This window comes from Dromaius novaehollandiae, chromosome 2, assembly GCF_036370855.1.
Source record: "Dromaius novaehollandiae isolate bDroNov1 chromosome 2, bDroNov1.hap1, whole genome shotgun sequence".
Classification (NCBI taxonomy): domain Eukaryota; kingdom Metazoa; phylum Chordata; class Aves; order Casuariiformes; family Dromaiidae; genus Dromaius; species Dromaius novaehollandiae.
The window spans coordinates 69,554,267-69,566,981 of record NC_088099.1 but is presented as its reverse complement, the minus strand read 5'-3'; the positions used below and the strand labels follow the sequence as shown (position 1 = coordinate 69,566,981).

Here is a 12,715-nt window from a genome sequence, read left to right as displayed (position 1 = left end):
CGTCCCACTGAAGCCAATGGCAACACTCCTGCTGACTTGCTTCAGAGCAGTGCTTTTTCCTCTGAGTGCTGAAACACCTTGTGCTTTGAATCACTCACCTCTGCCACCAACACCCTATTTTCGTATTTGCTGCTTCTGTGACTGGAGTCTAATTGCTGAGGGTTTGTGTATGTAAAGCATTATTTTTTTGTTATGGGTGGAAGACTGCCACAGACTAGTGATCTAAAGACTTCATAATAATCAGCCCTAATTCTGAGGAGAAAGGTGACCATTTTTATTACTATGGTCAATAGTCCATGTGCACAGGAGAACATCAGATGTCCATGAAACAATAACTGGGGTTTCTTCCTTGTGTGCAATTTGCAGTTAATTATGTTTCTCTCTCTCTCTCTCTCTCTCTCTCTCTCTCTCTCTCTTTTTAATTTTGTAACCTGCTACAGCAGAGGTATAAACCAGAAGTTGGAATCTTGACTTCTGTCCTAGATGCTCTGTCAGCTTTTTATACCTGGCAGGCTTGAAGGGCTATAGAGAAAATGGATTTCTCGTAGCTAATTATAAATATGTGGTAGATTAGAGAAATCCGGCTTCCTTATCGTCAATAAATAACTACTGTATCGGTTTCTGACATCATCCATTTTTCAGTTCAGTCAGTTAACTGGTCAGAGACTGAGCAGCATGTACATGCATCAGGATGTCTCTGTAATGGGCAAAATGGTCTTTATTGGATTGTTTCAGGACACAATATGAAAAAGAATACAGCAGGCTGAAAATTGTTTTTGTGTATAATGGATGCATGAGAAAGGTTACGTCATATCCAAATATGTTGCAAGTGTGAACTGGGCTGTAGCAAGCTTGTAATGTCTTTCTTAAAATACAATCACAAAGGTTGTGTCTGTGCTGAGCTCTGTGCAATCATTAAATGGCTGCGGCATTCATTTCCACTAGTGCTTTTGGTGTTAGTGGAGGAATAAAGCAGAATCTGACTGATTAAAAAGAAATCTTCCCAAGAGCAAAACCTCTCCATCCCAAGATCTTTCCTGCAGTGTTCATTTATACCACATTATGTTGGTTCTTAATATTATGTATGCTTCGTGTTACATAATTCCAGAACGCTTACCCATTTAACGTGATGACCCGTCATGGCTATAAGCTCCGACTGAAAGGTTTCATTAATTTATACCTAAGACTGCGACATGAAAGGGCTAATCTCTTCCACTTACACAGTAAACCAGTGGCAGAGACAGAGCATGAGCTGGAGGCTTTCTGCAGCGTCAGCCTGGCTACGTGGCACTAGCCTTGCCAGTAAAGCCCTGTCAACGGGGGGGGCTGCAAGACGAGTCTCAGGACGGGCGCACAGTGGTAAAGTCAGCAAGGCGCGACAGGCCAGAACTGGAAGTTTATGTTGTTTGCATTTAATGTGATGTGCTGCGTTTTTGTATATATGTTGTCATCATTGTAAAACGTGTCAGTTCCTGAAGACTCGTGGCATGACAGAGAGTAAACACAAATAAGTGGAGCAGGGGGGCTGGACTAGATGATCTCCAGAGGTTTCTTCCTACCTCAGCTATTCCATGACGCTGTGTTTCTTAAATTATTTAGGCACTATTAAGGACCCGTTGCTTGCTCTAGTAAGCCAGAAAGATGGCGGTCTTACTTTTTTCTTTTACCAGAAAGGCGAGGCTGCATTTCGTGCGTATTTGCAGTTGGTGGAGACCCTGCAGGTGTACAGCACACAGCACTGCTCATTTGGTTTGTGTACAGATGGGACATTTTAAAAATGCAGTCAGAAAAGAGGGCTTGGAGGGGACAGAGAAAGCTTATGTAATCCATGCTCCAAGACAACCTTTTCTTGTTTGCCAAATTATCTGGGAGCTGATGCTAACAGTCAAATGTTAATTACTTGGCAATATTTGGCTGATTATTGAAATGCACTATTACAGTGTGGCGAAGGTTGGAAGGGACCCGTAGAGGTGTCCAGTCTGATCTCCTGTGCAAAGCACGTCCCAGTGGAGCAGGTGGCTCAGGGCTGCGTCCAGGTGGGTCTTGAATCTCTCCGAGGACGGAGACTCTGCAGCCTCTCTGGGTAACCTGCTCCAGGGTTTGACCCCTCATGGAAAATGTTTTTTATTTACTTCTAGTTGGAACTTCCCTTGTATGAGCTTGTCCCCGCTGTGTCTCGTCCTTCCACTGAACACCTCCTGTCTTCTCCACTGCCTGCCATCAGGTAACTGCATGATGATGGCGGTTTATTATTTGCAGCCTGAAATAGCCCCTGAAGAGCCAGTGAATACTGCAGTCCCACTGTTCTTATGTAAAGCTGCAACAGTACAGCACAACCCCTTTACAGGGAGAGAAGCATATCATTTTTTGGAATCTGAATTGTTTGCGAAATGTCTGTTTGGAGGCTATTTCTTCTTGCATCTGATGGTGCTTGAACAGTTGCTAGAGGGGGAAAAAAAAGCATTGTCACAGTGCACCGAAGGATTAAAAAAAAAATCCTTTTGCTTGTTCTGTAACATTTTCCAGGGAATGGCAGTATTATACATTAACATTTACAAAGCAAGAAACTTACTAACTAGACTACCCGGAGGCATTATTTCACTCTGCTAAAACTTGGAAAGAGCAAGTTAAGTTGCTCTATTTCTGCTTCTGAGCCTTCATTAAGGAAAGAACCTGAAAAAACGCAGGGGTGGGGGAGAAGAGGGGGATATGCTTGCGCTTTGCATGTCCACCACATGTGTGTAGCAGCCTTTTTGCTAACAGCCTCCTAGCATTTTATAGCTTTGTGAACATGACTCTCCAGGCAATACCTGCTTACCAAAGTATATAGTTAATTAGAGTGCTTACACGGAGTGATCACCTGGTCTCATCTGATAGCCAGAGAAGAGGAAAAGTTACTCTGTAACCAAGAATCTGCAGTGTACAGAACAAAAAAATCATGGTTTCATGGGGAAGTTCCATGCAATCTCTAGCCTTTGCAGCCCATAGTAGAATGAAATTAGCATTTTTACAAGTTATGCTAATTTTCAAACATGAAAATTTCTAAATTGACACAGAGTGAGTTTAATACCTCTTGTTAGTTAGAAAAGTTTACTCTGGCCTCTATAATGGATGAAGAGGAATAAAACCCTGTAGTGGAAACTGGTGTAGTTCCCCAGAAATCAGTAATCCTGACTAGATTACATTGAACATGCAATGCGCAAACAGGGAACATTCACAATTAGTGCCATTTCTATATGCGTGTTGCTTTCAATGGGCTAATCTTCCAAAACTGAGGGAAAAAAAGTGTGATGGAAGTTGTTTGGGAGGAAATATTTTTTATAGAAAATTGTGAATAGAAATTAGAGTTCCTTAAAATGAATTTATTATATAATCAAAAAGCTGCATTCTGCAATCAAGAATAAGGATATTTGTAGGGGGAAAACTAGTCTTGGTTCAATAAGGAAGTGAAAACAACAATTTGAAATAAACAATACATGAAAATGGTGATGGAACTATACATAGCAATCAGCATAAATAAATTACTTTGGAAATTGATATGAGAAACTAGAAATATGAAGGAAAAATCCATGGCAGGTGTTTTCAACATACATTTGCAATAGCAAGTCATTGCGATGGCATAGGGCCTTCTAAATTGCAATGTGGAAATTATTAAAATAATAAACGTATTTGGTATTTACCAAAACCAAAAAGTGATGTGTCTGGGGATCAGCTAAAAACATTCCTCCACTTGATGGCAAACTGTTCTCTTTTTTTCTGCAGAGGACTCTTGTTCACCTGGAAGAATATGAGTAAGGTATGGTTAAGAGGTTTGGTGAGATCCTCAGCTAGGCCAAAAATGTGTCTTGGGTGTGTGCCACATCTGTTAAGTGCATCTCTCAGAAGTGCGAGAGAAGGGAGGCCCAGCTCTCCTCCTCGTGGGCCGAAGGAAACCGTTTTGGCATTCCAGTTTCCAGCCAGGCTCCTTTGATAATCCTGCACGTGCTACATGTACACACAAGACTATGGCACTGGTTGAGCATTGCATCAAAACAGTCTTCTTGAGTAATTTGGTATCAGCTCCTTTTAGGTAAAGTTTATGACAAAGTTATGGTATAGGTACTTAGTCATTCGTCTCAGGGAAGAGCAGGCTACATCCCAAGTGGCATTTATGGACTGGGATGCAAACGTACAGGTGAATATGCTGGCACAGTTTTTCGAGATGTGCAGACAATGTGGAACTATTTCTGAAGTAGTTACAGAAAGTAATTTGTAGTTTAATAGTAGTAAACCCAAATTTTCCACATGGAAAACTCAAAACATGCCCCTTGCACCTAAGAGCATTTTCAGGCTTGTGCAACTCCTGCTATTTCCTGAATACACTCAGTTTTTTAAACTAAATTGGTCATTACAGTGGAAAAGTCATATGTGGATTCCTGCATTTGTCTCCTCCTCTTTTTCTTTTCCTCCTCCATTTGGCCTCATCAAAAGAAATGACAGAAGGTCTTAATTATTGTTCTGAATGTATTTTAAAATTCAGCCTTCCGTGAACAGCAGGTCAAATAAAGCCTGGTTTCGTACGGGTTCGTGCCCTTTCCATGCAGCTCCCACTCTCCCGTGCACACCAGCACAGTCACGCTTGGCAGGAAGCAGTTTGCTTCATACTTGGGCCTCGGAGCAGAAGTAAATGTACAATTTATGACATTTAAAATTTTCATGTAGTGTACATTAGTTGTTAAGGGGTATTATTTTAAATGGGAATGTGTTTGGATTACGTTGATATGTCGCATCAAAATGAAATGGTGGATTATATAGATGGTATAAGGGTGCTCTTGCTTTTCTTTTTTTTTTTTGCATCGGAAAAAAAGTGCAAGCTAAGTGTTGCGACATACAGTACTGGTGATAGCAAGGCCAGTCCTGCAGAAAGGCCCTAAGTCCGGGCACGGGACACAAAGTGCTGAATACCTGCTGCAATCATTGACAGGCGCGGAGTCAGAAATAAACGTATTTTCACAGTATTACAGGAACATGCCTCAGTGCCTCATAGCCAGGGCTGTGTTCTTGAAGTGGGCAAAATTTATTAAGTGGTAAGCATATTAGCATGCCAGGCTTATTATTTTTATAATTATTTATAATTATAAAATTATAATTTACTTATTATTTTTAATTTTTTCACATGGATTTTATCCAGTATCTTGTTATCTTGTATCTGCAGTAGCTTTGTTCTCGGCAGTTTGACGCTCATTGATGGCCGACTGATAAGATGTCAGAAGCGTTTAACTACAGAGTGCGTCATACCAGAGCTTCGGTGCAACGTGCAGGGGGGGGTTATTTTAACACTGGCTTGGGGCCATTTAACTCTGTCTGCAGATAGGAGTGCGTGTGCAGAGGTGCCAACAGAAAAATCCATTGTCAAATTATATAATCTGTCAGGAAAAGAATTTTTTTTCCTTTCATTTTTTGGAAAAACGAAAAAAAATCACCTCCATTGACTACGAGTGTCCGTGTCCCGTAAGCCCGGAGGTTTTAGGTGAACGGCCGCAGTTCTTCGGCCACCTCGACAGGCGATAGCCCGCCCCGGCCCTCGGGGCTGCTGCCCGCCGCGCTCCCTCCCTCCCTCCCCCGCCCGGGCGGCAGGTGCAGGCCGGGCTCGGCGCTGCGGCGGGGCCCGTCCTGCCGGAAGCGCCGGACGCGGCGCCGCCGCCCCTCGGGGCCGGGCCGGGCGGAGGGACCCATCGGCCTGCGGCGGAGCTGCGTCGTCAGGCAAAAAAGTTTTTCCTCCTTGATTTTTTATTTATTTATCTTCGACTCCCGCGGCATGGCCGGGCAGCCCTGGGGGGAGCTGCTGGCCTTCCCGGCCGTGTGTCCCGCCGGCTACGGCTACGGCTACGGCGGCGGCGGCGGCGGCGGCCTGCGCCGCCTCCGGGAGCGCGAGTTCCCCCGGCTCCGAGGTACCGCGCGCGGCGGGCCAGGGCCGGGGCCGGGGCCGGGGCCGGGGCCGGGGCCGGGGCGGCTGCGGACGGGCACCAACTTTGCTGCGCAGCCTCAGCCTTCAGAATAACTTGGGGGGGTGTGTGTGTGGGAGAATTATATATACTTATGTAACAGCGTCCTGTGGACGCGTCCTATCTGCTGCTGGGTCACGGAGCTCCTTCTGCACAGAGAGTTTCACGGGAGTTGTTGCTGCCTCTGGTCATTTCTTTGAATTTTTGAAGTATGCGGTAAGAGTGGCTTTTCTCTCACGCAGGTGTTCCTAATAAAAATGAAATCAGGTTATGCTTCAAGAAGAAAACAAAAGACTGAGTAAAGCTGGTTTTGAACAGGTTTTTGAAGAGTTTTTCTTTTGGTGTTATTGAGATTCCAGAACTTCATTTTGAAGCCTGATATTAGTCATCTTAGTTGCATGGGTGAAAGTTTGATAACAAGGAGTTGATCATGATAAATAGAGACCAAGATTCTGAAAAAATCGTGCTTTATAACTGCTTAAATGTCTAAACAACATTTCAGATAGCTTATGAAAACTCTTGAAAATTGGGTGTGTTTCTCGGGAGGCTCACCGGTTTGGAAATAAAGTGTGCCTTGTGAATTCTGTCTGGATGGATCAGTCTGGGCTCCCAAGCGGAGGTCACTGCCAAGACAGAGCATTAGCAGTTTACCTCTATTTGAAGAAGCTTTGGCTGTTGTAAGCTACTGAATTACACTTCAGTCGTGCAGCTTATTACAGTGAGCCATGGGTGATAGAGAATTTGGAGTATTTCCAGAAAAGAAAACAAATGTGGGGTATAAAATAGACTCTATTATAGCATTAGCTAATCAAAACCATGTGATGGCCAGGGCACAGTGACCTAGGTTGCGTACTGCTTCTACCCATTGTTTTCTTTTAGAAAACAACTTCAGAATTTTACTGCTTTATCCAACTCATAGATAGTCTTACTTATTTCTTAAAAGCTTGAAGTTCCATCTGTGTGGAAGATCACTGGCCTTAATTGATTGCTATACATTGTGCATAGTGTCCTCTTGAGGATCCTTGCATTAAGAACAGGGCTCTCTGGTTCAAGAGCTTGTATCTCTAGATACATCTGTAGTACGAAATGAAGGATAGCCAGGGACAGACCCCTGGGCCCAGTGGGTAAGGCCAGGTTGCCCTGCCTTTATGTCTGTCTCTCCAGGTTTACTAGTTGGAGCAGTCCAGAAGAGAGCCCAGGGCCTGGCTGACAGTGGAGCAGTGCGGGTGATCAGTGCAGTGCTTGGGCTTGTTCCTTGGCCGCCTCCTATTTAGTGACATATCTGTATTGCTGCTGGCTAAAGGTCTCCATGGGTTGATGTAGACGTTCCATGGGGGATTTTGAAGCTCTGGATCTCTGTTGCCTTCCTGAAATACAGTGAAGGAAGTGATTGCCCAGGATAACAGCAGCAGGGGTGGGTAAAGGGTCCCTCTTCAAGTGATATACAAGAAATTAATGGGGCTTCCAAGTGTTTATCCACCTCAGCACTTTCAGTGAACCCCCAGGACATCCATGTTGGGGGGTGAAGTAGGGGATTTGCACCTTTGGTCACCTCAGGTCAGCTGTATGGATAAGTCTGGATCGTACACTGATTCTCAAAGGAACCTGTAGCTTATTCATGGGCTTTATCTCTGCTGGGTGTCTCCCTACTGCACAAAGATGTTACAGTTTGATCCCTTATAGTAAGTAAAGTGTTCTCTAAATAGTTACACTAGGCAAAAGAGACCATGAGCTCTATTTTTAGGTGGTTAACAGTGGTGTCATGCCCAACCTGTTTACTTGGGACATACCCTAAAGATCATTAAAGAGGCATAAAAATCGGGATTTTGCTGCTCACTTTCCATGTGAACAGAATATTTGGAATCCCTCTACAGATATTCATGAAATAAGCCTAATGACCTATTCTGGAAGTACTGTTTTCTTAAAAGCAGTATGTGACAATAATATTTTTGGAAGCCAATGTATTCCATTCTTGTTGATTGCTGGCATTCGGTGGTGTGCACTAGGGACCTCTGTGCAAATTGTGCCCTCTGAGGAAGGAGGAGAACATTTCAGCATCATGAACAGCTGACCGTATGGTGCTATGCCACAGGTTTGAGCTCTAGTATGGGCAGTTTTGCATGCGTCTGTTGAGAAGAAGGTATAATATGTGTGTGTGTAGAGAACATCTGCTGCTGGCCATAGTATAAATCCACCATTTTAACCAAGTTGTCTGACTGTGGTCTTGTCAGTTTCTCTGGGAGTTTCACTCTTGGCTCTAGCAGAAGGAAAGTTAGGCTTGTCGTGAGTGTGTTGAGGATTTCCCTTTCAGATGCTGTGAAAGGATAAGAACTACTGTACTTCCTTGAATCAGCAGGAGTCTGCTAGTGTTGATACAGACGTGCTAAATTTTCCCTTTTAAGCCAGAGTTTATCTTCGCTTTTGTAACTGAAGGACTGTTAGCTGATGGCTTCAGCAGTCCCTTCTAAAAATATATGTGGAGTTGGTGAAACTGATCCCTGTTTTACAGGCAGTAGTGGATGCACAATATGTGACCTTGACTTTAATCTTGTGAGCAGCATACCCGTATCTCCAGAGTAGGGCTGTAAATTACCCTTCAGAAGTGGGTAAGGAAGTCAGTGGGAGTTTATAGGTTCTGTTGTTAAGTAATGGGAATGAATATGCTTCTGTGATTTTTATCATAGCAAAGAAAATATCAGCTACAGTTTGCATCATGCTTTTATAAAAGAAGGAGCTGACATGTGATTTGCAATGAAGCTTTTAATCCCAAAATACCTTTGCCATTTTGGTTGTGTTCAAGTATTTTCCTCTTAGATGACTGAGTACATTTCAGTGGGAGTTTTCCAAGAGTGGTAAGCAAAGGATAACCCCCCAAACAAAAAAGAGTGCATATTAGTGATCACAGATTCTTGAAGGGCTGCTGATTATCTGAAGATAGTCTTTATTTGAGATGAAGTGCCCTGTCACACATTTAATGTCAAATCAGTAAAAGTACATTCAGCAGTAATCATGTGCCAGATCACATTTTCATGAGTAGTAGTATGAGTTTGTAATATGTGTGATTATATAAAACTACTGCTAATAATGCAGCTTGCTTGTTTAAAAACAACCCCCCCCCCCAAGCTTTGAGTAATAGAATTGGCCTTCATTTCCTTGATATTCAAGTAATGTCCCATGAACTGGTCACCTGTACATGAGCTTATTCTGCTGTTCATTTAAGAAATACTTAGGTATTTAATCTGACCTTAAACAAAAATATTATATTACTGGTAATTATTTGCACTGAGACTTTGCTTCCAGGAAGGAGAATGGCTTAAATAGTTCTCAGTGCATTGGAGTTGGTTCTCAGTGGATCTGCTAGCAAAGGCCATTGGAGAAGCAGTGTCAGCTCTGTCCTCTGCGACCAGAAAAGCATATCTGTTTTGTCACGGGTTTTGGATAATCCTCTGTTCTGGCTGAATTTGAGAAGTAGGAAATGCATTCTAGTGTGTCAGTTCAGAGTAATTTTGTAGGCAGCCAATGCTGGCGTTTTAACAAGCTTGTGAAGATGAGTGTACTGTGAGCCTGGAAAGTTGCTCTCACCTATTGATTGCAAAGGTAGGTGTGACCTCAATGTCTTTACTGGTATGGCAGTCTGGTTGCCTTGCCAAACTAGAAATTCTGCTAGGCTAGTGTTTGGGTTTGTTTTGGATTGTGTGTTTATTTTTTTAATTCTTAGGAATAATTTTATAGCCTTCTGAGCCCTACTTTGTTTTATTTATTTCTTTTCTTTTCTTTCTTTTTTTTTTTTTTTTTTTTTTTTTTTTTTTTTTTTTTTTTTTTTTTTTTTTTACATCTACAGAGAAATTTTTTTTAGACAAAGACCATTTGGTTATTTGATTTGGGAGCTGTCATCCACTTCTACTTGTGTTTATGTTAGTTCCTGCTGATTTGCTGATTATTCATAATTTTTAGCTGTGGATCAATCTGTCCTTTTTAATCTGCTAATTTCTTTGTGAAGACCAAGTGACTGTGGCTGTTCAGTAATAACTTCTGTTTTTAATTTCTTGGAGCACAAATTAGCAATATTCAAGTCTCAACACGTGATTTAAAAACTGGTTTTGGGGATTTGTTTATTTTGACTCATTGTTTTCTAAGCACTATGCTGAACCAGGAGCAAAGCATGTGGCAATTTACGATCCCATGCAATACTTAATTGTGAGCTCTGTGGAGTCCATCCACCCAGCCCTGGCCACGCAGCGACAGTCCTGGGAAAGATGCTACCTCCTTGAAAGGTAAAATGGTTTCACTTGTTTGCTGAGATCAGCAGACAAATGTTAATCCAGTGCTTGCCTCTCCTGCCCGAAGACAGCCAAAACAGGGTGTAGGGGGAAAGATGAGGCTGCATTTGTTGTCCCACTAGGAGTCTCTGGGTAGCTGAAAGAGCTGCTAATTGTGCTGGAAAATAAATCTCACTGAGTGACTTCATCTCTAGCTCATCTTGAACACAGGAAAAAAATCTTCTAAACCTCTCATTTTGATGTTTAAATGAAAAAGCTTAAAAATCCACAGACTTCCAAATGAAAACTTTCACTAGGCCGTTTTGTCAATAATTATTAGTTACCTGCACTTATGGTCCTCTAATTCATGCTTAGGAGTCTTCAATACCCTTTGAAAAAAGAAAAACTGAAAAACAAGTGTTCTGTGAAATATTGATGACATTTGACCTCTGTTTTGCTGATTCTGTTTGTTTGCCTTACAACTTGGAGACTTTTGTCAGTGGACTGACTTTGCCAAATGCTATACACATAATGTAACAAAAAAGATCTACCCCACGCACAGGGCAGGGCAGTAGATAGGACACAGGCTGATTCCCGCTGGCACTTTGGCAGAGTCCAGTACTCTCTAACCAGGTTCTTTTAGATATTCCACACACACGGAGAGCTCAGTGTTTAATATTAAAGTTTACTTTGAAGATATTTGATGTTACATGGAATTTTTGATTTAGCAGAGTGATACAGCAATATACTGAAATCAGAATACAAGTGTATACACTTACACAGTTCAATCACAATACCAAAGCGATTGCCATTATTAGTCTCTATGATACATTCACTGTCACGATGCTGGGTGTCCCCAGTTGCTGGGAAGGAATACATGGGTTGAAGCCAGCTCAAACCTGTTGCTCTCTTCGAAATTCCTTTGTTAGTTGCTGAGGTTTTATACTCTGTGTTGGGCTGAGCCATGTATACACTTCCCCCATGCTGGTCTGGCTAATCTCAGGGAGACATTCGCATTCTTTTGATCAGCTCAGGAAGAAACATTACACCTGGTCCAGTTCATGGCTATGACTACTTATCTAAAAGAGAGGTCACCCTCCGGCCCATTTTCTGTAGAGATAAAGTTGGCTCTCTGTGCAACAGCAAGGATTACGGAGACGCATCCTACGCTGTTCCTGAACTTCATGAGGCATCTTGCCCTCTGAGCCTTCTCCCATTTTAGGGATTATTGGTCAGTCACACACATACGTACCTGACCAACTTTTCTCATTCCTTGGTAGAGTCTGGGAGGACTCTCCAAGCTGCCGGTTATGGGAGCTGCAAGGGACTGGCTGTGACAGGGCTGGGTCAACTACTTCCATGATGCTCTGTTCCTGAGCAAGTGGGAGAAGAAGCAAAATTCATTTGGGCTGCATTTGTTGGAGTGCAGATATGCAGGATCTCTGACTTTGGCTAGATTGCAAATGGCCAAGTTCAGCCCAAGCGGTGCTATAATGTAGTGAAGATGCATGATTTCAGCACCGTGAATTTGAAATTGTTACACTCGGTATAGGTGTGAGGTGCTATAGGTGTGAGGAGCTATAGGTGTGATGGCTGCTAGAGCAGTCATCCCAAATGCATGCTAGCATAGCCTTTATACCCCCTTGTGCTGTCTTGTAGTTTATATAAGCCATATGCTTTATAAGGGGTAAAAAGTAACACTTCTTTATAGAACACACTTTTGGGGAAAAAATTCTTGGAGGTTCTCTGTAAAACTAGGTTTCAAAGCTTAGTATTCAGAAGGAAAGGAAAATTATAGTAGATATATTTTTAGGCATATAGAGTGGTTTTTTTAATCACATGATCACTTTGAAAATGCTTCAGAACTGTCTAGTTAGAGAAGGAGAGTAGAAGCAACTGTGATACCTGCTCTTGAAAAGCTGAAAGCTCCTTCCCACCTCTGCCCAAGGTTTGTTTTTCTCTTCTCAGTGGGAGATCTCTGGCACTTCACCTGCTGCTGTCCTGGACTGGGTATCTCTGTAGCTCCTCTGTCACAGGGTGGCTAGATTTCATGAAACAGATTTTTTATTGGGGGTGGGAGGAGGGAGGGAAGAAAGCAAGAGAAACTATTTATTGGAGGAGGCTGCTGTTTGGCAGTTTGAAACACCAGAAGACATCCAAGGAAGATGTATTTAGTGGGTGGAGAAAGCATCCTAAATAGAAACTGTGATTATGGGTAGTGTAATTGCATGATAATTGTGTTGTAAAATCCAATACATGTGTTCAGGTAAAGTCTTCATGCTTCCTGTTGGTTTTGATATAGCAGTAGTTATCTAAATATGCCATTATCAAAAGAATTGATATCAAAGAGGAACCATATGTGGAGTATAAAATGTATTTAGTACAGAATGTTGTAACTTTGAGTATTTCAGTTTCAAATATTTTTCTCTCTCCAGCTATACAGAAGCAATAGATACAGGATTAATAGATATT

General features: G+C 42.4%; 1 protein-coding gene across 5 annotated transcripts in view; it reads left to right on the top strand.

Annotated features, from left to right (window-relative positions):
• MOCOS (molybdenum cofactor sulfurase) overlaps positions 1 to 12,715 on the top strand; it is a 373,228-nt gene that overhangs the window by 139,406 nt on the left and 221,107 nt on the right. Inside the window, exon 1 of one of the 5 annotated variants that reach the window (XM_026099875.2) lies at positions 2,144 to 2,224. The exons of 1 other annotated variant lie outside the window; for it this stretch is intronic. In XM_026099875.2, the coding sequence (XP_025955660.1) occupies positions 2,155 to 2,224 (70 nt within the window). In that variant the 5' untranslated portion in view covers positions 2,144 to 2,154. Of the gene's footprint in view, positions 1 to 2,143; positions 2,225 to 5,658; positions 5,931 to 6,112; positions 6,201 to 12,715 lie in introns of those variants that run through there. 3 more of the 5 variants (XM_026099874.2, XM_064506729.1, XM_064506730.1) reach the window with 3 other exon arrangements.